General features: G+C 51.8%; 1 protein-coding gene and 2 long non-coding RNA genes across 4 annotated transcripts; 1 reads left to right on the top strand and 2 right to left on the bottom strand.

The window, feature by feature from the left end:
* The first annotated feature begins 67 nt into the window (after positions 1-67).
* On the top strand, positions 68-23,715 carry POFUT2 (protein O-fucosyltransferase 2). 2 transcript variants are annotated; one of them, XM_007970417.3, is made up of 9 exons: positions 68-223; positions 2,302-2,552; positions 4,869-5,013; positions 6,377-6,487; positions 11,032-11,098; positions 12,062-12,187; positions 19,524-19,704; positions 19,955-20,078; positions 22,084-23,715. In XM_007970417.3, exons 1-9 carry the CDS (start codon positions 93-95, stop codon positions 22,235-22,237), a joined length of 1,290 nt encoding a protein of 429 aa, XP_007968608.2. In that variant the 5' UTR covers positions 68-92; the 3' UTR covers positions 22,238-23,715. The 2 variants fall into 2 exon arrangements, with proteins under 2 accessions (XP_007968608.2, XP_007968611.2); XM_007970420.3 differs by lacking the exon at positions 22,084-23,715 and adding an exon at positions 20,180-21,374 and having other exon boundaries at positions 19,955-20,084.
* Positions 2,553-4,402, bottom strand: LOC140710115 (uncharacterized). The gene is made up of 3 exons (XR_012091020.1): positions 4,294-4,402; positions 3,666-3,742; positions 2,553-2,612 (listed from the first exon to the last, which is right to left on the bottom strand). It is a non-coding gene; the product is annotated as an uncharacterized lncRNA (long non-coding RNA).
* LOC140710113 (uncharacterized) lies at positions 21,374-22,260 on the bottom strand. Its single transcript, XR_012091018.1, has 3 exons — positions 22,033-22,260; positions 21,742-21,999; positions 21,374-21,706 (listed from the first exon to the last, which is right to left on the bottom strand). It is a non-coding gene; the product is annotated as an uncharacterized lncRNA (long non-coding RNA).
* Positions 23,716-25,597: the final 1,882 nt, after the last annotated feature.

The following is a 25,597-nucleotide window of genomic DNA, read 5'->3' as shown; positions in this document are numbered from 1 at the left end:
GTTGCCGTGGCTACTGGGAACGCGTTTCACGGGGGCGGGGCTTGCTTCCGGGGCGGGGCGCGGCCGCCGGAAGTGCGTGGCCGGCGGGGGCCATGGCGGCACTGAGCTTCGTCTTCCTGCTGCTGGGGGCAGCGTCCTGGCCGCCGGCTTGTGCCTCCGGGCAGGAGTTCTGGCCCGGCCAGTCGGCGGCCGACATTCTGTCGGGGGCGGCGTCCCGCAGACGGTAAACGCGCGTCCACGGTGCCGATGCTGGGGTTCCAGGGTCGGGCAGGGTCAGAGGATGGGATGAGGGCGGGGTGGGTCTGGGATGCGATGGGATGGGGCGGGGTCAGGGGCCAGGGAGAAGGGATGGGGTCAGGGGGCAGGCACATGGGATGGAGGGTGGTCCGGGGCCAGGGGGATGGAATGGAGCGGAGTCTTGGGGCAGGGGCCAGGAGGATGGGATGGAGCGGGGTCAGGGGGCAGTGTCCAGGGGAATGGGATGGGGCCAGGGTTCTGGGGCACGGAATGTGGCGGAGTAAGGGGCCAGGGTGATGGTATGGGGTAGGGGGCAGGGGCCAGGAGGGATGGGATGGGGGCGGGGCAGGGGCCAGGGTGTTGGGATGGGATGGGGGCGGGGCACGGGCTGGGACCTGAAGGGGTGGGATGGAATGGGGGCAGGAGCTGGGGCCCGAGGGATGGGTTGGGGATGGGGCGGGGGCAGGGACCAGGAAGGATGGGATGGGGACGAAGTAGGGGCAGGGGCAGGGGTCGGGGCCGGGGCCTAGGGGATGGGATGGGGCAGGGGCTGGGGGCAGGATCGGGCCGGTGAGTTGGCTGTAGTCAGGGCTCCGTCACTACGGCCCGGGTCTGCAGGCGGGGTTGTCTGCGAGGCCGGGGGCGCAGCCTCGGGAGCCCAGGAAGGGCACCGGGTTGCTCGGGCTGAGCCTGGGCGGGCTCAGGAGGCCCCTGAGTGTCGCGGGTCCAGGCCTGGGTGTGCGAAGCTGGGAGTCAGTGCCCGGCGGGCGCTCCGCAGTGAATTCTTAGGGCCAAGACGAGCTTCGCGGCCGCCCTGTGGCTGTGAGTTCTCCAAGCGGACCCCGAGAGGGGCCTGGACGCAGAGGTGCGCGGCCCCTCGTGGCGTTCGCAGGCCTGGGCGCTGCACACAGTTTCACCCGCGACGGTGGGAGTCTGTGGAAGACCAGCGCAGAGCAGGAGAAGGAGAGTGCCAGGGTTTCTGTAACCGTTGGGGACCTGTCTGTGCCTTGGGGTGCTTTGTGTCCTTCCGCTAGGGCAGTGATCTTAAAGTGTGTCCGGGATCTCTGAGCTTTTGTAGCCGTTTATAGTAGTACCAGGGTATTCTACGCCTTTTTCACTTCTCTCATGAGTGCCCCGTGGAGTTTTCCTAGAAACCACTTGATCTGTGATGTCACAACAGATTGAATGCAGAAACGGGTATGGGAATCCCGCTGTCACCAGCCCCAAAAGAGATTTGCAAAAATTAAGAACATCGTCGCCCGGGTGCGGTGGCTCACGCCTGTAATCCCAGCACTTTGGGAGGCCGAGGCGGGTGGATCACGAGGTCAGGAGATTGAGACCATCCTGGCTAACACGGTGAAACCCGGTCTCTACTAAAAAACAAAAAAATTAGCCGGGCGAGGTGGCGGGTGCCTGTGGTCCCAGCTACTTGGGAGGCTGAGGCAGGAGAATGGCCTGAACCCGGGAGGCGGAGCTTGCCGTGAGCCGAGATCTGGCCACTGCACTCCAGCCTGGGCGGCAGAGCGAGACTCCAGTCTCAAAATAAATAAATAAATAAAAAGAACATCGTTACAGTCCTTCTCACTAATTCATTTTTTAAAATACGCTTATTTTTTGTTTAAATATGTGATTTTTGTTAACATGTAATGGCTTATTATTTTTAGCTGAATTAAATACTTGTAGCTTTAATGTCTAATATAGGACATATCAATAGACATAGTGCACATAACCAGCCATCAATCATTGTTTCCAGTGTAAAGGGGTCTTGAGACCAAACAGTTTGAGAACCATGTGGGTACTGATTCTTGGGTTCTAGTCACTGGGATTTCTCTAGCCTTAGTGTTGAACTATTGCTAGTTGTTAAAAGGACGTTAGCATGTCTGCTGCTTCTGCTTACGGGCTCCGTAACTGGTCATAGAGAAACAGGCCACTCACTACCTTCACAAACTGGGAACCATCTTAAGCGCCTAGAGTTGGGCCATACGCTGAGACTTCTGAGTAGTCAGGTTTTCCGTGCAGGAGCCCCAGCATTCAAGACCTGTGGTCCTCATTCTGCCTGCTCAGGTATCTTCTGTATGATGTCAACCCCCCAGAAGGCTTCAACCTGCGCAGGGATGTCTATATCCGAATCGCCTCTCTCCTGAAGACTCTGCTGAAGACGGAGGAGTGGGTGCTCGTCCTGCCTCCGTGGGGCCGCCTCTATCACTGGCAGAGTCCTGACATCCACCAGGTCCGGATTCCCTGGTCTGAGTTTTTTGATCTTCCAAGTCTCAATAAAAACATCCCTGTCATCGAGTATGAGCAGTTCATCGCAGGTGAGGCTGAGCGGCACGCTGGGAGGCCGTGGTTTTTTAACTGGGGCCGGGCAATCATTTCTAAGGTAGACATCAGGTTGGGCTTGCGACTGCGTCCATACTCACCAGCATCCTCCAGTGCCCGGCGCTGTTGCCTGAGGCCTGTGGCAGCACCTCCTCCACTCAGGAGCGCAGTCCCTTTCCCATGCTGCAGTGAGCTTCCCTAAATGTTTCTCGGGAAATAGACCTGAAGTGGATGAGCTTTGTGCCCCCTCACTTCTGGAACCCACGGTGGCCTGACGAGTAGGTGAATGCAGTTAGCGCCGCCCTAACACCCTAAGAAAGCGGCTACCCCGGGTGTTGGACTGACAGGACTCGGCTCCCTGTGCGGGGGTTGGACTGACAGGACTCGGCTCCCTGTGCGGGTGTTGGACTGACAGGACCCGGCCCCCTGTGCGAAAGGCCGTTTTACGTTGAGGATGACGTGCTGCATGCGGAGTGTGCTTTGTGGTGTCTCTGTGCAGCACCAGGGATAAAGGTCTGTCTTGTTTAACTTTGTGTTGCTTAATTTTTTTCATTTAATCTTAAGAGGAATTAAAGCTCTTCTTAGAATGAAGCTATTCAGAGCTTTTTGTGTTGTGTCATTTGGAAGATATAAATTTAAAAATAAGTGATGCTTTGCTGCTGCATTTGAGAAGCCGTGAAGACGAATGAGTTAGTTTTGAGTCAGGCTCCTGCTTTCCAGCAACTGTTGAGTTCTTACTGGACAGCCACTCTCGGGACTTAGAGACCTTTGCTCCCTGCCAAGGAGCGTGGCTCCCATGTCGTCATTTTTCAAGGATGGTGCTCGTTGCACCCTAGATCTTGTCACTCTGAAATGTTTTCTCTGTCAGGGTCAGTCTTGTGAGTGCTAGGGGCATGAAACAACGGGGAGTAACCTCTGACATCCTGGTTGATACCAAGTCACAAAGTCTGCTGCTCGTAAAAAGCATTCCTAGAGTGCATCCTGAGTTGACTTTACGATTTGCTCATGAGTCCTGGAAGTTGAAAGCTGTGGTTGGGTAGTTGGTGTAACTAGCAGCCAGCCCTTGGTCTGAACATTAGGTTACAGGAACTCGGAGACGTTATCCTTACCTCCCTTTGGGACCAGTGGTTTCCTGACAGGGAAGCGGGCAGGTCTGGGCCTTGGGCATCCAAGTGCTTAGGAAGGTCTGGGAAGACAGACCCCATGTGATGAGCTTCTGAGGCGGATATGCTGGCCTCATGCTCCCTGCCGTCTACCAACCTGGGCTTTGCTGAGCTGTTTCCTTGCCTGTAAGGTGGGAAGGAACTGGGTGCCTGTCCTGGGGCCAGGCTGCCAGGAGACCGCACACAGTGAGCTCCTGATGTGGCTAACACAGCACCCAGCGTGCGGGATCTTCACCACCTCCCACTAGCATAGAAGGAGCCCCTGCAGCTCCGGCCTCGGGCCTGTAGGCCATGCAGCCCTTAGCCCCAGTCATGAGTGAGCAAAAAGGACACCAGAAATTCACCTATGCAGTGCTACTTCCCTGCTTTGTTCCTGCCCCAGAACTTCACCTGCACGGTGCTCCCTCCCCACTACGTTCCTGCCCCAGGACTTCACCTGCACGGTGCTCCCTCCCCGCTATGTTCCTGCCCCAGGACCTCACCTGCACGGTGCTCCCTCCCCGCTATGTTCCTGCCCCAGGACTTCACCTGCGCACTGCTCCTTCCCCACAGTGCTCCTTCCCCAGAACTTCACCTGTGCGGTGCTCTTTCCCCGCTGTGTTCCTGCCCCCTTGAGCAGATCTTGATTGCTGACCTCTTGGGCGATGCAGTGTCACCTTCTCCGTGTGGGTTGGGCTGTGGGTAAGAGGCACGATTCCTGCTCGCCTGAGCTCCTGTCCCTGGGGAAGGCAGGACACCAGTGCAGTAGATGGTGGCCCAGGTGGTGAGGAGCACTGCGGGAAACCAACGGGGTAGGGGACAGTGGCCTCACAGAGGGCCAGAGAGCGAGTCCCCGGGGGCTGGACCAGGGGCGTGAAGACTGGACGGGCTCACACGGGCCCCTGTGAGGATAGGGCCTGCTGCAGCCAGGTAGGGGTGGGGCTGGGGAATCAGGGACCAGCTCCTCCCCACTGGCTGCTACTGCATGCTGTCGGCCCTGTGCCGTCATGGCCTATGCTCTGACCTATCTGGGCCTTTGTGAGCCTCCTGCAGTCTCTTTGGGAATAGGGTGGTGTACAGTAGTAAGAGTCACTTGCTGGTGGCTGATGCATGCCCGTAGTGAGCTTCCGATCGCTGTCACGTTGCCCGGCTTCTCTTGGTGTTTTTCAGAGTCTGGTGGGCCCTTTATTGACCAGGTTTACGTCCTACAAAGTTATGCAGAGGGATGGAAAGAAGGGACCTGGGAAGAGAAAGTGGATGAGCGGCCGTGTATCGATCAGCTCCTGTACTCCCAGGACAAGCACGAGTACTACAGGTGCCTGCCATGGCTGCTCCCCGCCTCCTCCCCCTGCCGCAGGCGCACCCCCCACCCTGCGGCAGGCGCCTCCCCCAGGCACTCCCCGCCCCACACCCGCCGCCTCCCGCTGCCACATGCACGCCCCTCCCCCCACATGCACACCCCTCCCCCCACATGCACGCCCCTCCCCCCCACATGCACGCCCCTCCCCCCACATGCACACCCCTCCCCCCCACATGCACGCCCCTCCCCCCACATGCACACCCCTCCCCCCACATGCACGCCCCTCCCCCCCACATGCACGCCCCTCCCCCCCACATGCACACCCCTCCCCCCACATGCACACCCCTCCCCCCACATGCACACCCCTCCCCCCACATGCACACCCCTCCCCCCACATGCACGCCCCTCCCCCCACATGCACGCCCCTCCCCCCACATGCACACCCCTCCCCCCACATGCACGCCCCTCCCCCCACATGCACACCCCTCCCCCCACATGCACGCCCCTCCCCCCACATGCACGCCCCTCCCCCCACATGCACACCCCTCCCCCCCCGCCACAGGCGCCCCCCTCAGCCACTCCTCCCCACCCCCGGCAGCAGTGCCCTCCACCTCCTCCCCCTGCTGTGGGCTCCTCCCATGCCACAGCGCCCCCACCACACACACACACAGCGCCCTCGGTGCCCACGCTGGGTGCTGATGCCGGGTTCTGGGCGTTCCCCTCCCCCCGCATCCTGACAGTGCTTCGGTGCCCCTCGTGGTGGTAGCGCTTGTGGCTGCCCACACCATTCTCGTCCTTGACAGGCGGGTCCCCTTTGTGCTGAGGCCTCGAGAATGGGCCGTGGCGAACACCTGGCTGAGACCCCGTGCCTTTTTCCCTGTGTCTTTTCCTGCATTTGGATGTTGCCACAGGAATGGGGGTCTTGTCGGTCCCAAGTGTTGATTGCCATTAAAGGCTCTGACACTGCCAGGCCTACTGTGGAAAAGCTGTCAGTTCACAGCATCCGTGTGTCCAGTGCCAGGGCAGCTGCTCTAAAGCACGGCAAGTGAGCTCTTGGGAAGGGCGCGGTTGACTTGGGTGACGGTCACAGCCAGCCTGGCCCTGAAGGTGCACAGGGCTGCCTCTGTCCTGCTCCCTCTGCCTCCCGGCAGCCCCCGTCACGGGGAAGGCCTCAGTGGTTCATCAGCCTGAGAGGCGCTTGTGGGCTTCTTTACAGTTTTACAAGAATGTCACGATCCACAGTCATGATCAGTAAGTTTTCCTAAAGCAGCCGCATTTCATCAAGAGCGAGCCACGGTGTGTGCGTGTCTAGACTTGATTTGTTTTTCTCGTGAAAGCAAAATAAACTGATAGAGCCGCTGCGGGTTTTGTTTTCCAGAGGATGGTTTTGGGGTTATGAGGAGACCAGGGGTCTGAACGTCTCCTGTCTGTCCGTCCAGGGCTCAGCCTCCATCGTGGCGCCCCTGCTTCTGAGAAACACATCAGCCCGGTGAGTGCCCTGCTCCCCTCAGGAGCAGCCTGGAGGCCGCGGCGCCTGCTCCGTGCGTGCTGGGCTAGGGGCTGTCTGTCTGCACCCCCGCATCCCTGGCCACCCACCTCACAGACAGCGGACCCTGGGGGCCCCGGGGGTGTTGGTTAGGGAAGTGGTTGCATGTGTCTCCACGAAACAGCGCAGTAGGTGATGTGGACAGCGGGCGAGGGGCACAGAGGTGAGGGCTCAGCCCGGCCGAGTGCGCGGGGAGGGGCTGGGCCGGGGGCGGCGGGGGCTTACCATGAGACTGTTCTCCATTTGTACCACTTGGGCAACTTTTACCAATAGCTGCCCCCTCCCCGCACCCAACACCCACTGTTTGATCTGTTTGCCACCTCACGGGTCTGGAGAGGATCATGCAGCCACCTTTGGCCATGCGTCTGCCACAAGTGGCTGCCGCCGCGAGGGTCCACCCAGGCGGCTGGGTTTGCAGACAAGTCGGTACCTGATGATGTTGTAAACTCTGGAGGGAACTGTTGATGACCACATTCTTACAACTTGCTGCAGACTGGGACCTTCTCCGTCACCTCCCTTGGATCTTCTTCTGAGTCCCCCAGCAGGCGCTGTGAGCACCTCCTGTAGGGTCCAGCCCCACAGCGTCGGTGGGTTTTTCTCCCCATGTGCGGAGACGAGAGACTGTAGGAATAAAGACACAAGACAAAGAGATAAAAGAAAAAGCAGCTAGGCCCGGGGGACCACTACCACCAAGACGCGGAGACCAGTAGTGGCCCCGAATGCCAGGCTGCGCTGATAGTTATTGGATACAAGGCAAAAGGGGCAGGGTAAGGAATGTGAGCCATCTCCATTGATAGGTAAAGTCACGTGGGTCACGTGTCCACTGGATAGGGTGCCCTTCCCTGCCTGGCAGCCGAGGCAGAGAGCAAGAGGAGAGAGAGAGACAGCTTACGCCATTGTTTCTGCGTATCAGAGACTTGTAGTGCTTTCACTAATTTGCTACTGTTACCTAAAAGGCAGAGCCAGGTGTACAGGATGGAACATGAAGGCGGACTAGGAGCATGACCGCTGAAGCACAGCATCACAGGGAGACAGTTAGGCCTCCGGATAACTGTGGGTGTGCCTGACATCAGTCAGTCCCTCCACAAGAGGTGATGGAGTAGAGTCTTCTCTGAACTCCTCCGGGGAAAGGGAGTCTCCTTTTCCCTGTCTGCTGAGTAGCGGGTGTTTTCCTTGACACTGACGCTACCACTAGACCATGGTCCACTTGGCAACGGGTGTCTTCCCAGACGCTGGCATTACCGCTAGACCAAGGAGCCCTCTGGTGGCCCTGCCTGGGCATAACAGAAAGCTCGCATTCTTGTCTTCTGGTCACTTCTCACTATGTCCCCTCATTTCCTATCTCTGTATGGCCTGGTTTTTCCTAAGTTATAATTGTAGAGCGAGGATTATTATAATATTGGAATAAAGAGTAATTACCACAAACTAATGATTAATGATATTCATACATAATCATATCTATTATCTATATCTAGTATACCTATTGTTATTTTACACATTTTATTATACTGGAACAGCTCGTGCCCTCGATCTCTTGCCTCAGCACCTGGGTGGCTTACCGCCCACAGTCTCCCACAGACTGGGCACAGCAGGGCATGGGTGCCCCTCGCACTTGCCCACGTTGAGGTTGAGGCTGCCTTGTCTGCTGTCGTGCCCTGTGTGCGCCTCTAGAGGCCATGGCAGTCACGATCCTATTGGACATCACAGCTGGCTCGGTATCACCCTGGTCAGTAACAGCTGCCACTGGCCCCAGTGGGCCGGGACCACGTGGTCTCAGCTGCTCTGGGCCTTTGTGAAGGCAGGTGGCTCCAGCACAGGCCCGCGTGTCTGCTGCTCAGCCAGCCCGGCTGTTGCGGAAAAACAGACTCAGGTTGTGGAGGGAACTAGGCTGAATTGTTTTGGTGGTTGAGATGCAGCTTTAATGTCCTGGGACTGGGTTCATTTCATGAAAATATCCGGGTTTCAGAAGCCAGTCTGCCTACCTGTGGGGCCGTGGAACAGTTGTGCCAGTCAGTTTTTTCTATTCACATTTGCAGGTTAGAATGGAACCGAGCCCAGAGGGGGGCTTCCAGCCAAATGGTCCTGATTGAGGAGAAACGCCTCTGCCGGGGCGCAGGGGAAGGAGGCTGACGGTGGGGGCGAGGCTGCCCCCAGCACCCAGGGAAAGTCTCTAATGGGGGTTAAAGCCCTAATGGGAAGGTGCAGCTATAAAGCCGTTAAGAGAGGAGCCTCACCACCTTGGGGCAGGAAGCTTTCTTCAGCAAGATGGGAAAAGCACGCACCAAAAAAGAAAGACTGGTAAAGCCAGTTACTTTAAAATCAAGAACTTTTGTCCATTAGAAGAATGGAGACAGGCCTCAGAGAGGAAGGTCCTGCAGCACATTTCATGAACTAAGGACTTTCCGGGATACAGGAGACGAAACCCAGTGAGTGAGGGACAGGCAGCCTGGGGTGAGGTGAGTCCAAGACGGGATCCGTGTGATTCAGGAGTAAGAACGGCTGCTGTTAATGCGAGCAGGTGCCACAGTGCTGTCGTGCTCGGGAAACCAACCGCCATCGGGAGGACAGGTCCACAGGGGCTCGAAGGCTGCTCCTGGAGCGAGAATTTGGTAAAACCCTGGGAGTCCGGTGCACCCCGAATGCGGGATGTGCACCCACAGACCCCTGCCCAGGAACGTTCATGGCCTCCCCGGACCAGGAAAACCCGTGCACCCCTCAGCCATGCACAGGATAGAGTGCGGTAGATCCACAACTGACGATGGGCAGACTGCTGCCGTTTTCAACAAAGAGAAATCAAGATATAATGCCCAGTAAAAAAAAAAAAAAAAAAAGAGAGAGAGAGATAAATGTGGTCATGTTCCATGTGTATGAAGGTCAAAGACAGTCCCGTGCATCGGAGGTAGAGATGGGGAATGCCGGGGAGGCCCCTGAGGACGGGGCAGAGCAAGTGTGTGAAGGGCTTTGTTCCTCCTTATTCCTCCACCCGGGTAGGGGCTGCACCGTGTTCGTTTTGGAGCAGTTTGCCTACCCGCACCTGTGCGGAATGTCCTCTACCCGTGCCCGTGCGGAATGTGCGTCTCGAAGTGCGGTATTGCGTTTCACAAAAAGCCTTAAACGGCATTGGAAGCAGGGCCAGAGGCACCCACCGAATCCAGTTATGCCCATCTCTCCAGAAATCACCTCACGTCGCCGCCTGTGCATGCAGCCGTCTTTCTAACACGTGGAATCACCATACACGCTGTCCACGCCGTTTTCAGTTTGCCCTTTTCTTCCCGCCCAGCCGCACACCTGGGTATTACAACACATGGACATCACCTCGCTCTTTTGCAGCTGTCTGTGTACAGACGGAAGAAAATGTGGCCTTTGGTTGTTTCCAGGTTTGTGTAGAAGAGTCTTCGTGTGAACCATGAGGGCATAAAACTGTAAGATGCCACCCAGAAGAGGACGATTGGTCTTGATTGCCTGACCTCGTGATCCGCCCACCTCGGCCTCCCAAAATGCTGGGATTACAGGTGTGAGCCACTGCACCAGGCCAAAATTAAAATTTTTATGTAGTCAAATTCATCAGTCTTTTCCTTAAAAATTTCTGGGTTTTTGTATTCCAACCTTTACCACCCCGGTATTCGGGTCTCTTTTCTCACGATCCGTTTTGTGTGTTTCGTTTTTATTTTGCATCAAGAGCCCTAGGGAGTGTGGTGAGACGGTTGGTTCAATGGCTGGAATAGGAGAGGCACTTCCCAAGTGGAATTAGGTAGCGTTTAGCGTGACAGTCACAGGCACCTGGATGACTTGTCAGACCCAAACTGGAGCAAGAAGGCGCTGAGGAGGAGGTGCCTGCCAGGAGTCTGAGATAAAGGCTGGCTGGAGGGCTCTCTGAAATAACCCCAGGATGTTCCTCACACATTTCACGCACCTCACACTTTCACAGCCACTGCTTCACACATGTGCACGCATTCCTGGGACCAGGTTTGCCAATGGACAAGAGCTGCAGTAACTCGGACGAGACGCTGTCGCAAGAATGCCTGCCCAGGAATGGCGTCTCCACCACGGAACAGATGCAGCTCCAGCTTTGAGACCGAGTCAGTGAATTTTTTTCCAAGCAGTTTACGTGAACCTCTCCCTTTTGCCAAAGAAAAGCTTCCCACAGCCGCCCCTCTTCAGGCACACCTGCAGCTTGCCATAGCCATCGGTGGATCCTGGATTCCATGCCTTCTGCCCACTCCCAAATACACTCCTCAAATTAGGAGATACTTTTGTCTGATGTCATTCTCTGAGTAGACAGTGGGCATTAAACCCTCAGAACTGTGGTGTGGAGGCCAGACGGCAGCCTGCCTGTGTCTCAGCCATAACCGCCCGACGCACCCTGGTTGGTGTCCCTTGAAGACTTGGTCTCTGCTTCCCCGGCCCAGGGTTCTCCCAGTTTGTGCTGTGAGAGTGTGACTGTCATCCTTAACTCTTATAACTATTGTCATGTTGTTTAAAAATAGGTCCGTGATGTTAGACAGAGCTGAGAACCTGCTTCATGACCACTACGGAGGGAAAGAATACTGGGATGTGAGTGTTTCCTCGGGAGCATCTTTCTAAATTAGTGTATGTTGCCTATTATTTAGTTTTTGAAAATTTAAAACAGTTGACAGCTCTTTTGAACTTTGCTGATTAAAATCATAATTGAAGCCCTGGATACGGGCACCTGCAGTGACTCTGGGCCGCCCGCGAGTCTCACGTGGCCGCAGAGCCAGGTCCTCGGGAGCCCGCAGGGCCGCCCAGCTCTCCCCTCTGATGCCACAGGCCCTGAATGCAGTGGCGGCGCCCTGGAGTCTGCCCCCGAGTCAGTGACTCCGTCAGTGGCTGGAATGTAGACCCCTCCTTTCTCCTCTCTTTAGCTTTGAAAGGTGGGACTGTTTGCTGCAGCGGGTCTTTCCCATTGCCGTTGATTTCTGTGTTGATGGGGTGACTTTCCATAGCCACCCCGGTTCTGTGAGTGAGTGGGAGTATAGGGCGGGAAGCGGCTGCCCCCTCCCGTGGGCACAGCAGACCTGCTGACATGTTCACCAGGGCAGTAGCTTGTAAAGCTGGAACCTGCCTGCAGGAGACACAGTCCCTGCTCACATGGGGCTTTGTGCAGGTCAGTCCCGCCCCATTTGGCAAAAGCAGGACGGCTAACCGAGTAAGCCAGAAGTCAAGTTAGGGAGACACTGAGGGGAAGGAGCTGCACACAGTTGTGCCAGCCAGGGGCAACAGCCAACTGAGCCCAGTGTGTGCCACAGCTTCCCGCGGGGGAGCCTGGCAGAGCCGGCCGGGGTGGGCGGCTTGCCCTGCATTGGCTTCATGCTGGAGACCCTCCGAGAGCCTCCGCCGTGGACGGCACTGCTTCTCGGGCGACTGTCGATGAGGAATGTCTCTGAGGGTCTTGTTCCAGCTGCAGGGGTGGGTGGCGGCAGCTATGGGAGAACCCGCTCCGGAAGGGCGGCATGGCGGGCGGGCGTGTTCTCAGCCGAGCCGTCGCCATTTCCACAGACCCGTCGCAGCATGGTGTTTGCCAGGCACCTGCGGGAGGTGGGAGACGAGTTCAGGAGCAGACACCTCAACTCCACGGACGACGCGGACAGGATCCCCTTCCAGGAGGACTGGACGAAGATGAAGGTAGCCCCTCTCCCTTTTGTTAATTGGAGAGAAGGTAAATCCTCTCTTGAGATGCCCAAAAACTCATGCCTTCAGTTCAGAGTCACAGCAGGGTTGGCACGTCTGTCGGCGTGGATGCCTCCCTGGAGTGTGAGTCACGGTAATTACCCGCTCTCCGGAGGCGCCAGGATCCTGGGGCCCTCGTCGCGGTGCAGACTCGGGGAGTCACTCTGCCTGGCTCTCCCTCTAGTAACACGGGAGTAGTGGCAGGCCCAGCAGCCTCAAAGGTGTTCTCAGAGCGCGGCGAGGCCAGGAGCGCGGAAGCAGGAGCTCGAGGTGATCAGAGGCACGTTCGGCCTTTCTCCCTCATGACCTGATAGATAGAGAAAAGCAGCGTTCACCCAGACTCGCCCAGAAGCACCGTCAGTGCTATTTTGGTCTAGAGTCATCCTTTTTTTATTCTATGTATATATTTTTAAGTGTTTTCTGAAAGTTTGGGTTTTTCTGTGGTGTAATTACAACAAAGTTGTTGCTTTTTCAACTTGATTTTGTTTTTAAGCATTTTCAGTGTCTGTTTTTTGTGTTTTTTAAACAAAACTTTCATAGAAGTGCCATTTTACTTGTTTGTTCTTTATGGGGTATTTGAGCTGTTTCCAAGTGGAATAGCATTAATTGTTCCAGCAATAATTAAGTTTCTTGGACAGTTTTTACTCGGGAAAAAATACAGAAGATTTTTTCATTTTATCCCACTTGTATTTCTTTTCAGTGTTTTTTATTTTTTATTCTTTTAAATTTTATTTAATTAACTTTTTTTGTTTTTGGTTTTGTTTTGAGACAGAGTCTCACTCTCCTGAGTAGCTGAGACTACAGGTGTGTACCACAACGCCCGGCTAATTTTTGTATTTTGTATTTTGAGTACAGACAGGATTTTCTCATGTTGGCCAGACTGGTCTCAAACTCCTGACCTCAAGTAATCCACCTGCCTCGGCCTCCCAAAGTGCTGGGATTACAGACATGAGCCACTGTGCCTGGTTTATTTTATCTTTTGTTTTTTTTAAACTTTAATTGTTTTTGGGGAACAGGTGATGTTTGGTTACATGGATAAAATGGTAATTTCTGAGATTTTGGTGCACCCGTCACCCGAGCAGTGTACACTGTACCCAATGTGTAGTCTTTTATCCCTCACCCCCTCCACTCTTCCCCTCGAGTCCCCAAAGTCCACTGTGTCATTCTCATGCCTTTGCATCCTCATAGCTTAGTTCCCACTTATGAGTGAGAACATGCAATATTTGGTTTTCTGTTCCTGAGTTACTTCATTTAGAATAATGGTCTCCAGCTCCATCCAGGTTGCTGCAAAGCATTCATTTCCTTCTTTTTTATGGCTGATATACCACATTTTCTTCATCCACTCACTGGCCAATGGGCATTCAGGCCGGTTCCATGTTTTCACAGCTGTGGATTGTGCTACTATAAACATGCGTGTGCAAGTGTCTTTTTCATATAGTGACTTCTTTTCCTCTGGGTAGGTACCCGGCAGTGGGATTGCTGGATCAATGGTAGATCTACCTTTAGTTCTTTAAGAATCTCCATACTGTTTTCCATAATGGCTGTACTAGTTTACATTCCCACCAGCAGTGTCACAGTGTTCCCCTTCACCACATCCACGCCGACATCCATAATTTTTTGGTTTTTTGATTATGGCTCTTCTTGCAGGAGTAAGGTAGTATCCTTTTGTGGTTTTCGTTTGCATTTCCCTAATCATTAGTGATGTTGAGCATTTTTTCGTATGTTTGTTGGCCATTTGTGTGTCTTCTTTTGAGAATTGTCTATTCATGTCCTTAGCCTACGTTTTGATGGGATTATTTGTGTTTTTTTAATGCTGATTTGTTTCGGTTCCTTGTAGATTGTGGATATTAGTCCTTGGTCGGATGCAAAGTTTGCGAGTATTTTCTCCCACTCTGGGGGCTGCTTGCTGATTGTTTCTTTTGCTGTGGAGAAGCTTTTAGTTTAATTATGTCCTAACTATTAATGTTTGTTTTTGTTGCTTTTGCTTTTGGGTTCTTGGTCAGGAACTCTTTGCCTTAGCCAATGTCTAGAAGAGTTTTCCGGATGTTATCCTCTAGAATTTTTATGATTTCAGGTCTTAGATTTAAGTCTTTGATCCACCTTGAGTTGATTTTTGTATAAGATGAGAGACGAGGATCCAGTTTCATTCTTCTACATGTAGGTTGCCAATTAATCCTGCACCATTTTTGAATAGGATGTCCTTTCCCCACTTTGTGTTTTTGTTTGCTTTGTCGAAGATCTGTAAGTATTTCACTTTATTTCTGGGTTCTCTATTCTGCTCCACTGGTCTAGGTACGTATTTTTATAGCAGTACCATGCTGTTTTGGTAACTGTAGTCTTGTAGGATAGTTTGAAGTTGAGTAATGTGTGCCTCCAGATTTGTACTTTTTGCTTAGTCTTGCTTTGGCAATGTAGGCTCTGTTTTGGTTCCATATGAATTTTAGGATTTTGTTTTTTCTAGTTCTGTGAAGAATGATGATGGCATTTCGATGGGAATTGCATTGATAGATTGCTTTTGTAGTATGGTCATTTTCACAATATTGATTCTACCCATCCATGAGCATGGGATGTGTTTCCAATAGTTTGTGTTGTCTATGATTTCTTTCAGCAGTGTTTTGTAATTTTCCTTGTAGAGATCAAGTTTTGTGGGGTTTTTTGGTTGTTTTGTTTTGTTTTGTTTTGTTTCATTCTTTTTTTTTTTTTTTTTTTTGCAGCTGTTGTAAAAGGAGTTGAGTTCTTGGTTTGATTCTCAGCTTGGTTGTTATTGGTGTATAGCAGTGCTGCTGACTTGTGTACATTGATTTTGTATCCTGAAACTTTACGAAATTCATTTATCAAATCTGGGAGTTTTTTGGATGAGTCTTTAGGGTTTCCTAGGTATACGATTATATCATCAGTGAACAGTTACAGTTTGACTTACTCTTTACTGATTTGGATGCCCTTTATTTCTTTCTCTTGTCTGATTGCTCTGACTAGGACTTCCAGTACTAAGTTGAATAGAATTGGTGAGAGTGGGCATCCTTGTCTTGCTCCAGTTCTCAGGAGGAATGCTTTCAACTTTTCCCCGTTCAGTATAATGTTGACTTTGGATTTATCATAGATGACTTTTATTACCTTGAGGTATGTCCCTTCTATGCCACCTTTGCTGAGGGTTTTAATCATAAAGTGATGCTGGATTTGTCAAATGCTGCTTCTGCATCTATTAAAATGATTATATGATTTTTGTTTTTAGTGCTGTTTAGGTGCTGTGTCACATATGTTGACTTGCGTATGTTAAACCATCCCTGCATCCCAGATATGAAATCCATTTGATCATGGTGTTACCTTTTTGATACGTTGTTTCATTCAGTTAGCTTGCATTTTTTTGAGGCTTTTTGCATCTATGTTCATCGGGGATATTAGTCTGTTGATTTAGGGAAGATTCCCTATTTCTCTGTCTTTTGGAATAGTTTCCGTAGAATTGGTACCAATTCTTCTTTGAGTGATTTCAGCTGTGAATCCATTGGGTCCTGAACTTTTTCTGTTGGCAATTTTTAAATTACTGTTTGAATCTCACTACTTGTTATTGGTCTGTTCAGAGTTTATATTTCTTCCTGGTTTATATCTAGAAGGGTTGTATATTTCCAGGAATTTATCCTCTTGGTTTTCCAGTTTGTGCGCATAAAAGTGTTCATAGTAGCCTTGGATGATTATTTGTGTTTCTATGGTATTGACTGTGATATCTCCCGTTTTGTTTCTAATTGAGCTTATTTGGATCTTGTCTCTTCTTCATTAATCTCACTAATGGTCTATCAATGTTGTTTATCTTTTCAAAGAACCAGCTTATTGTTTCATTTAACTTTTGTATTTTTTTGTTTGTTCATTTCAATTTCATTTAGTTCTGCTCTCATCTTAGTTCTTTTCTTCTGCTGGATTTGGGTCTAGTTTGTTCTTTTTTCTCTCGTTCCTTGAGGTATGACCTTAGATTGTTTGTGCTCTTTCAGATTTTTTGATGTAAGCGTTTAATGCTGTGAATTTTCCTCTTGGCACCACTTTTGCTGTGTCGCAGGGGTTTTGATAAGTTGTGTCACTGTTATTGTTCAGTTCAAATAATTTTTAAATTTCCATCTTAATTTCATTCTTGACCCAAAGACCAGGAGCAGATTATTTAATTTCCATGTATTTGTAGAGTTTTGAGGGTTCCTTTTGGATTTAATTTTCAGTTTTATTCCACTGTGGTCTGAGAGGGTACTTGACATAATTTTGATTTTCTTAAATTTATTGAGGCTTGTTTTGTGGCCAGTCATATGGTCTGTCTTGGATAACGCTCCAGTGCCGATGAACAGGAAGTGCCTCGGGTAACCTTCCCTGTGCTGATGAACAGGAAGTGCCTCGGGTAACCTTCCCTGTGCTGATGAACAGGAAGTGCCTCGGGTAACGTTCCCTGTGCTGATGAACAGGAAGTGCCTCGGGTAGCGTTCCGTGTGCTGATGAACAGGAAGTGCCTCGGGTAGCCTTCCGTGTGCTGATGAACAGGAAGTGCCTCGGGTAGCGTTCCGTGTGCTGATGAACAGGAAGTGCCTCGGGTAGCGTTCCGTGTGCTGATGAACAGGAAGTGCCTCGGGTAGCGTTCCCTGTGCTGATGAACAGGAAGTGCCTCGGGTAACGTTCCCTGTGCTGATGAACAGGAAGTCTATTCTGCAGCTGTTGGGTAGAATGTTCTGTAAATATCTTAGTCCACTTGTTCCAGGATATAGTTTGAGTTCATTGTTTCTTTGTTGGCTTTCTGTCTTGATGACCTGTCAAGTCATGTCAGTGGAGTATTGAAGCCCCCACTTCTATTGTGTTGCTGTCTATCTCACTTTTTAGGTCTAGTAGTAATTGTTTTATAAGTTTGGTAGCTCCAGTGTTAGGTGCATGTATGTTTAGGATTGCGACATTCTCCTGTTGGACTGATCCTTTTATCATTATATAATATCCCTCCATCTTTTTTAACTGTTGTTGCTTTAAAGTCTGTTTTATAAGAACAGCTACCCTGCTCACTTTGGGTGTCTATTTGCATGGAATATCTTTTTCCACCCCTTTACCTTAAGTTTATGTGAGTCCTTATGTGTTAGGTGAGTCTCTTGAAGACTTTTGCCTCACAGCTTTTAGGTGGATTTTTATCCATTCTGCCATTCTGTTTCTTTTAAGTGGAGCATTTAAGCCATTTACATTCAAATTTGGTATTGAGGTGTGAGGTACTATATTCTATTCATCATGCTAGTTGTTGCTTGAATACCCTGTTTTCTTTCTTTCTTTCTTTCTTTTAATTGTGGTGTTTTATAGGCCCTGTGAGATTCATGCTTTAAGGAGGTTCTAGTTTGGTGTATTTTGAGGTTTTGTTTCAAGATTTAGAACTTCTTTTAGCATTTCTTGTAGTACTGGCTTGGTAGTGGTGAATTCTCTCAGCATTTGTTTGTCTGAAGAAGATGATCTCTTCTTCATTTATGAAGCTTAGTTTTGCTGAATACAAAATTCTTGGTTGATAATTATTTTGTTTGTGGAGGCTGAAGATAGGACCCCAGTCCCTTGTAGCTTGTAGGGTTTCTGCTGAGAAATCTGCTGTTAATCTGATAGGTTTTCCTTTATAGGTTACCTGGTGCTTTTGGCTCACAGCTTTTAAGATTCTTTCCTTCGTCTTGACTTTAGATAACCTGATGACTATGTGCTGAGGCGATGATCCTTTTGTGATGAATTGCCCAGGTATTCTTTGAGCTTCCTGTATTTGGATGTCTAGATCTCTAGCAAGACCAGGAAGTTTTCCTCAATTATTCCCTCAAATACATTTTCCAAACTTTTCAATTTCTCTTCTTCCTCAGGAACACCAATTATCCTTAGGTTTGGTTGTTTAACATAATCCCAAATATCTTGGAGGCTTTGTTCTTTTTTTTTTTTTTACTGTTCTTTTATCTTTGTGTTTGTTGAATTGGGCTGATTTGAAAACGTTGTCTTTAAGCTCTGAAGCTCTTTCTTCTCCTGTTCTAGTCTATTATTGAAACTTTCCAGTGTATTTCGTTTCTTTAAGCGTGTCTTTCATTTCCAGAAGTTGGAATTGATTTTTCTTTATGATACTTATTTATCTGGAGCATTTTTCATCCACATTCTGTATTTTTTTCACCTTTCACCTTTTTCAGCGCTAGACAGGTCATCAAGACAGAAAGCCAACAAAGAAAGTGAAAAGTTGGTTTTCACCTTTGTCTGGTGTGTCCTTGAGTAGTTTAATAATCAACCTTCAGAATTCTTTATCTGGCAATTCAGAGATTTCTTCTTGGTTTGGATCCATTGCTGGGGAGCTCCTGTGATCTTTTGGGGGTGCTATAGAACCTTGTTTTGTCATATTATCACAATTGGTTTTCTGCCTCCTCATTTGGGCAGACTATTTCATTGGAAAGATCTGGAACTCATGGGCTGCTGTTCAGATTCTTTCGACCCATGGGGTGCTCTGTGGTGCTCTTCCCTTCCCCTAGGGATGGGGCTTCCTGAGAGCTGGGCTGCAGTGACTGAGATTGCTCTTCTGGGTCTAGCCACCCAGTGGGGCTTCCAGGCCCTGGGATGGTGCTGGGGAATGTCTGCAGAGAGTCCTGTGATGTGATTCGTCTTCAGGTCTCCCAGCCATGGGTACCAGCACCTGCTCTGTGGAGGTGGCAGGGGAGTGAGGTGGACTCTGGCGGGGTCCTTGGTTGTAGTTTTGCTGAGTGCACTGGCTTTCTCGAATGCTGGTTATGCTGCAGTGAAGTTGTCATGTGGACAGACTCCGGACCTGTGGTTAGCCAGGATGTTGCAGGTGGTGGAATTAGCTGTTGCTTTCTCCTTCCTTAGAGCAGGGTTCTGTTAGAATTTGCTGTAACCATTTGCATTGGTGGCCTCCAGCCAGGAGGTGGTGCTGTCAAGAGGGCAGCAGAGCATTCTGGCTCTTGGGGAGTTTGCAGCTGTGAGCTGCTTCATCCACAGGAGCTGGCACGTCCCTGCGGTGGTTCTCGGAGCAAAAGTTTGCAGCGTGAGTCTCCACATGCTGTTCTCTTTTTAAATACTTTTCTTTAACTCAGATAAAATGATCGGTGGTAATTAATACTGCTTCACTGTCTTCTTAGAAAGACATCTGGTCGCCCCTGAGATTCCACCTGAATCCCTCAGGTAGCCCTGGCGGCCACCCCATGGAGGAGGCCACATGGAAATGGTCGTCCCTCTGCGTCTCGAGTTCCACCCGGTGCCCAGGATGAGCCCCGAGCCCGCCTGTCAGTTTCCGCATTTCCTTGTGGTTCTTTGCTAGGTCAAGCTGGGCTCGGCGCTAGGGGGCCCCTACCTGGGAGTCCATCTGAGAAGAAAAGATTTTATCTGGGGTCACAGAGAGGATGTGCCCAGCCTAGAAGGGGCCGTGAGGAAGATCCGCAGCCTCATGAAGATCCACCGGCTGGACAAGGTGTTTGTGGCCACAGATGCCATCAGAAAGGGTATGGAGCTTCAGTGCCTTTCCTTTCTTTCTTTTCGTCTTGATCCCTGGTTCCATTCTGGGCAGACCTAGCCCTGCATGATCTTCAGCTAATTCCTGGGAGGGTAAAGCTGAATTGTGTGTCTGCATCTTTTGAGCCAGTTCCTAACGAATTAACCAGAAGCCAAGTATGCATGTCTTTCTGCTAAAGAGATACGTATCTGTTCCTACCAGAGGACCCGGTTCAAAGGGTCTCTCCTTCTACTTTGCAGAATATGAAGAGCTGAAAAAGCTGTTACCCGAGATGGTGAGGTTTGAACCCACGTGGGAGGAGCTAGAGCTCTACAAGGACGGAGGCGTTGCAATTATTGACCAGTGGATCTGCTCACATGCCAGGTGCCTGCCCCCTTCACCATCGGCTGAGAGGGGGTCGGGTGACTTTCAAAGGTTCTTCCGTCCCACGTACTCGGTGTCAGAGCAGATGGTTGCCTGTGTAGCCTGCCCACTTCACTTTCGGCCGAGAGCGGGTCGGGTGGCTTTCAAAAGGTTCTTTGTTCCAGGTACTCGGTGTCAGAGCAGATGGTCACCTGTGTTCACAGTGGTCATTTCCACACTGTTTACCTCCTCGTCTGAGTCTCCCGTAGCATCTAGTTCAGTGTTTCCGTGGGCTGAAGTTAATTGTTTATCTTGCCCTTTTAATTCTCACGTACAGACTTCCTCCATAGCAGGCTGTTGGCATAGCTGGCCTCATCTCAGAACCTCTTCTTGTGTCTCATTTTCCCGTCATTCCCAGTTTCTGCCCCGTCTGCCCCCTGCCCTGAGAGTTGCCCATGCCCTCAAGTTGGGCGCGTCCTTGGTGCTGTGTGTGTTGTTGAAGAGCATCATGAGCATCGCCGAGGCCGGGAGCCTGGGCCCTCGTGTGGTTGTTCTTGTGGGGTTGCCATGAGTGTCCCCGAGGCTGGGAGCCTGGGCCCTGCATGCCGTCATTCTCATGGGGCTGCTGTAGGAGGTAGGCCTGGGCCTCTGTTCCTCCAAAGACCTGTCTGCCCATCTGCATAGGAGACCAAGGTTAGGGTGAAACAGTTTGAGTTCAATAAAAAAGGAAAGTAGAGGGAATGGTCTTCCCGTGGTTAGCACTGTGCACGTGTGTAGGTCTCTGTGGGTTAGTCTGTCTCCCTCCTGCCCGAGGAATGCTGAGCGCCCTAAGCTGGTGCCTCTTCACACATCTGTTTCCTGTGGTGTTCTGGGCATTGTGCATAAGACCCATGGAGGCTCCGGGTGATGCTGTCTGTGGGGTGTGGATCCCTTTACCTGTTAAGCAGACAGGAGGCAGCGCTGACTTCTTAGGTCAGGGCGGAGGTGTGCGGGAGCCCAGTCACGAGCTTGCCCCTGCTTCTCAGGTGTGGCCTTGAGATTTGACTGTGAGCTTGGCAGTGCTGTCTCCCCAGCCCAGGAAGCCTGCTGTGGGGAGGCCTGACACTGAGCTCTCGGCCTCCTGCCCTCAGCTGCATGAAGCACTTGGCCCCACTCACTGAAGCTGCTCTGCCTCCAGGCCGGTGCAGCCTGCTCTGACAGGCCCCTGTGTGTGGAGTGGTGAGGGTCTCCCCACCAATGCCCCCACCCAGCAGCACACAGGCCTGTGTGGCCTGCTGGCCCTGTGGTTCCGTGTACAGCGCTGGGCATGTCACATTTGCTCTGGAAACATCTCTGGGGTTTGCTTGTTCTTGAAGTTCATGAAGTGCTGCTGGAGAGCCAGAAACCGACTGTGCAGGAGCCAGAGGAATGGGCAGGCTGCTGACCCAAGGTGTGAAGAAACCCCTGGAGAAGGGTGTCCCCACCAGCCCATACAGTGTGTGTGTGGAGGGGGCCTTGACCTCTGTGATTTCTCTTGTGCCTCAGGATAAGGACCCCCCATGCCTTGGCTAGACAGTGTTGTGATTAGTAGGAATCTCTCATTGTTCACCATGTGACCCCCAGGAGGTATTCGACCTGCACCGGCGTGCCTGGTCCAGGAGGTATTCGACCTGCACCGGCGTGCCTGGTCCAGGAGGTATTCGACCTGCACCGGTGTGCCTGGTCTGGGATTTGGTGATGGAGAGGAGAGCTCCTGATGGGGGCATGTGGTGGGACAGGAGTGTGGTGGCTGCTGACTGTGGGGTGGGGATGGGGCTGCAGCATCAGGCAGAGCCCCTCAGGGCGCACATGTCAAGGGCACCTGAGCGAGGGGTGCCAGCAGGGGGGCGGCTGTGTCGGTTCCATGTAACTCTGGAACTCATTTCACTCACCTGCTCCTCTCAGTTCTCCCTAAATCTGGAACCTCTGTGATCTTAGTTCTCCCTAACTCTGGAACCTCTGTGATCTCAGTTCTTCCTAACTCTGGAACCTCTGTGGTCCTTTGCAGGTTTTTTATCGGCACCTCAGTCTCAACATTTTCTTTTCGGATTCATGAGGAAAGAGAAATTCTGGGGTTGGACCCCAAGACGACGTACAACAGGTTCTGCGGAGACCAAGAGAAGGCATGTGAGCAGCCCACGCACTGGAAGATCACCTACTGAGAAGGCTCTTCCGGGGCCGCTCCCAGACCCAACTGACGTGGGTGGACGCAGGCTCTGTCGCCGCAGAGTCACCGTCTGCTGCCAGCCAGGAGCTCGGTGGACAGGACTGTCCCTCGCGGGGTCCTAAGCCCAGAAGAGGCCCCCACGCCTCTAGAGGTGCAGCGCGTCTAGAGTTGTGCTCTGTCCTTGGCGTTTCCAGCCGCCATGGCTGACGAAGAGGCTCTGCTGCCCTCGGGGGCAGTTGTGTTTTCAGGCAGTGTCTGTGAACCCACAGCTCGGTTGCCAGCAGGGCCCGCGTGGTGACTCATAAGCAGGAGTGTTTGTCAGGCTCCAGCTCTGACCTTACCAGCCACCTTCCATGTCTTCATATTTTAAGCGCATTGAGGATAGATGCAGGCGGGTGAGCTGCCCTCTGTCAGGTGGACACGGGCTGACATTTCCCTGGGAGCTGGTGCAAAGAGAAGAGTCATGTTAAATGTCTGCAGAGTGACCGGGGCCTCACGAATCCCTCTGTTGCCCTCCACGCAGCAGGAGGCTGCCTGTTTGTTTCCTTCTGGGATGTGTGCAAGGCAGACCTGGTGCTGCAAAGGGAAGGGCCTGAGGCCTCAGGGAGCCCTGTGGAGGGATGATACTTCAGGCCCTACCATCAGCACATCAGAGTGCTGGGAAGTTTTTCAGTGGTGTCTCTGGGACACTCGGTGGATTGTCTGTAGGAAACTTGCAACTCCGCTCCTCACACCAGGCCCAGCTGGCTGCCCCGCCCTCACCCTGGCTGGCAGGTGCACGTGGGGCCTCCAGGTCCACCATTCACTATTGAGAGCTAGAAATGAGGAAGGACAGTCAAACCAACTCCAAAAGGCTGTCTAGGATGAGCTGCTTTATCAGGGAGCTCCTTGTACCCATTTTACAGAAATCATTTTTAGGTCTTTGTGCCACCACCATGAGGGGCATCTGCAAAGAGGGCAACGCTGGACGCAGAATCTGTGGAAGGTGCAGCAGTGCCTCAGGGGTCCTTAAGGTCAGGGAGCCCCCCTCTCCCTCTTGGCCCGTTACCCTTTGTGACTTCCCACCATGGTGTCGTGTGACCCTCAGGCTGGTGGGGGCTGAGTCCTCACTGAGCACCCACTTTCCACATCTGCTAGAGGAACAGTGACACGGACACTTGTGTGACAGAGAGAGGAGGGTTAGTGAGGAGGGACAGACAGCTCTTCCCTTCGGAGCCTGGCTAGTCTAGGACATCACCTTGCTGTGTCTTCTCCTTCTCAAGCTCTTAAAATTGACCCTGAACATGTGACAGGGTCCTATGGTGTTACTCAAAGCTGTGCAAGGTAAATGGTGACATATTTATTCTTTTCCCATTTGTTCTAGAAACAGTGCCTTTTTCATCAGTTGCATTTTCCAGGTTGAGAGCTGTATAAAACATTTTGGACTGTGACCATGTACCTTCCTTTTTAAGAAAAATAAACTGCTTTATGGTAGTTAGCTGTGGAGTGTAGACTCATTAGACTCATTTCCTGCTACCCAGCGGAAGGTGGAAGAACCCTTTCACATCTCCCAGAAAGCAGATGGTGACCAGGTGTGGAACAGGGTAGGGGCCACTCCTGCTGGCCTGTGAGTGCTGTGGCATCTGCATCAGGACACCACTTCTGCCAGAGCCCCTGGGGCCCCCAGTGTTTCCTGGGTCTGCTCAAGGGGCCCTGCAAGCCCTCGTCGTCATCAACAGCAACCAGCCCTCTGTTCATTAGACTGCTGGGAGGCCTCTTTGGGGAAAGAATTCCACAGTTGTAAAAGTTTGAAAACTGCCAGGTTTTTAGGCACATAGGAGATGGCAGTATGGCTTTTGTGAGTTTAATTGTGGTGGGAAGAGACCAGCCAGTGAGAAGATTGTGTGCCAGGTGCTGGTAAATGCTGCAGAACTCAGGGGAGAACAAAGCCTGGAGGAGGTGGGAGGTTGGGAGGGGCCCAGGAAGGCTAGTGGGGCCGTAAGAGGCAGTGGCCAGGAACAATGAGTACAGAGGCCCCAGGGCACGTACGGCCAAGGCGGAGAGAAGCTGGTGTCCCAGATGGAGCAACTGGGCCAGTGATGCATCAGGAGGATGTGTGGGTAGGAGGGCCTCTGTGGGGCCTGAGCAGAGCAGGGTGTGATGTGACTGTGTAGAGAATAGCCTGGAAGCCAGAGGCTGGTGAGGAGGCTCTTGCTTGGTCCTGGTGAGACACAATGGTCAAGAGTGTTGAAAACTTGAGGCTGCACGCGGTGGCTCACGCCTGTAATCCCAGCACTTTGGGAGGTCAAGGCGGTTGGATTGCTTTAGGTCAGGAGTTTGAGACCAGCCCAGCCAACATGGTGAAATCCCATCTCTACTAAAAAAAAAAAAAAAAAAAATTAGCCTCGTGGGCGTGGTGGTGCATGTCTGTAATCCCAGCTACGTGGGAGGCTGAGGCAGGAGAATCACTTAAACCTGGGAGGCGGAAGTTGCCATGAGCCGTGATTGTGCCACTGCACTCCAGCCTGGGGTGACAGAGTGAGACTCTGTCTGAAAAAAAGAAAAACTTTAGAGTTTATTTGAACAAAGAACAGTTCATGAATTGCACTCAGAACCAGGAGAGGCTCAGCGAGCTCTACCCAGCAGCATGGGCAGGCAGCACTTAAAGACAGAACACGAAAGTGAGGCACGGAAACAGCCTGATTGGCCACGGCTGGGCCTCTGCGTCATGTGGGTGTGGTCTGATCCACTGGCAGCTTATGACAGACTCAGCTACTTGTTACAAGAATAGACTTACTAGGTTGAGTTTGTTTACATGCTTCGTTAGGTTGCAGTTCACTAGGTAGGAATTCAAAGAATGGCCAGCTTTAGGCCAGATGTAATTTAACAGAAGGACCCGGTGTGGGCACATCCCTGGAAGGAGGTACTGGGTCTGAGAGCCCAGGCAGACCCTAAGGGGTTGTCTTAGCTGCTGCAAGGATGATGGAACCCTCTCCCTTTTTTAAGCTAATGGTCTTTTTGTTGCAGGGAGAAAAGATGGACTTGCAACTTGGAATGGATGTAAATCATAGTGTTTTCAGCACTGTTGGTTGTGCTGAAGTCCACAGCCACGGCCTCTTCTGCCAGCTCCAAGTCATGGTTCCAAAGACTTTTAAAACAGTCCAAAGATACTCCCTTGATAAAGGTTTCATTTTTAAAATGTGTGTGAATGGTGGCAGCCTGACCCTGTTTCACTCCAGCGCAAGGCAGATGACACCAAGCCAACATGCAGAGGCCTGGCCAGGTGTTGTCACTGTGAGTTGGGGCACACACAAGCACAGGGGGCCGTCCTGCAGTGGGCTGGGCCCAGTGGCTCACCCTTCACCCTTTTTCCGCA

The sequence above is a fragment of the Chlorocebus sabaeus genome, chromosome 2 (assembly GCF_047675955.1).
Source record: "Chlorocebus sabaeus isolate Y175 chromosome 2, mChlSab1.0.hap1, whole genome shotgun sequence".
Taxonomy (NCBI): domain Eukaryota; kingdom Metazoa; phylum Chordata; class Mammalia; order Primates; family Cercopithecidae; genus Chlorocebus; species Chlorocebus sabaeus.
This window is presented reverse-complemented; position numbering and strand designations above follow the sequence as displayed.

Coding starts and splice junctions, on each gene's coding strand:
- POFUT2 (XM_007970417.3), top strand. CDS start 93: ATGGCGGCACTGAGCTTCGTCTTCCTGCTGCTGGGGGCAGCGTCCTGG. Junction 224..2,301: donor GGGGCGGCGTCCCGCAGACG/GTAAACGCGCGT, acceptor CTGCCTGCTCAG/GTATCTTCTGTATGATGTCA. Junction 6,488..11,031: donor CTGAGAAACACATCAGCCCG/GTGAGTGCCCTG, acceptor GTTTAAAAATAG/GTCCGTGATGTTAGACAGAG.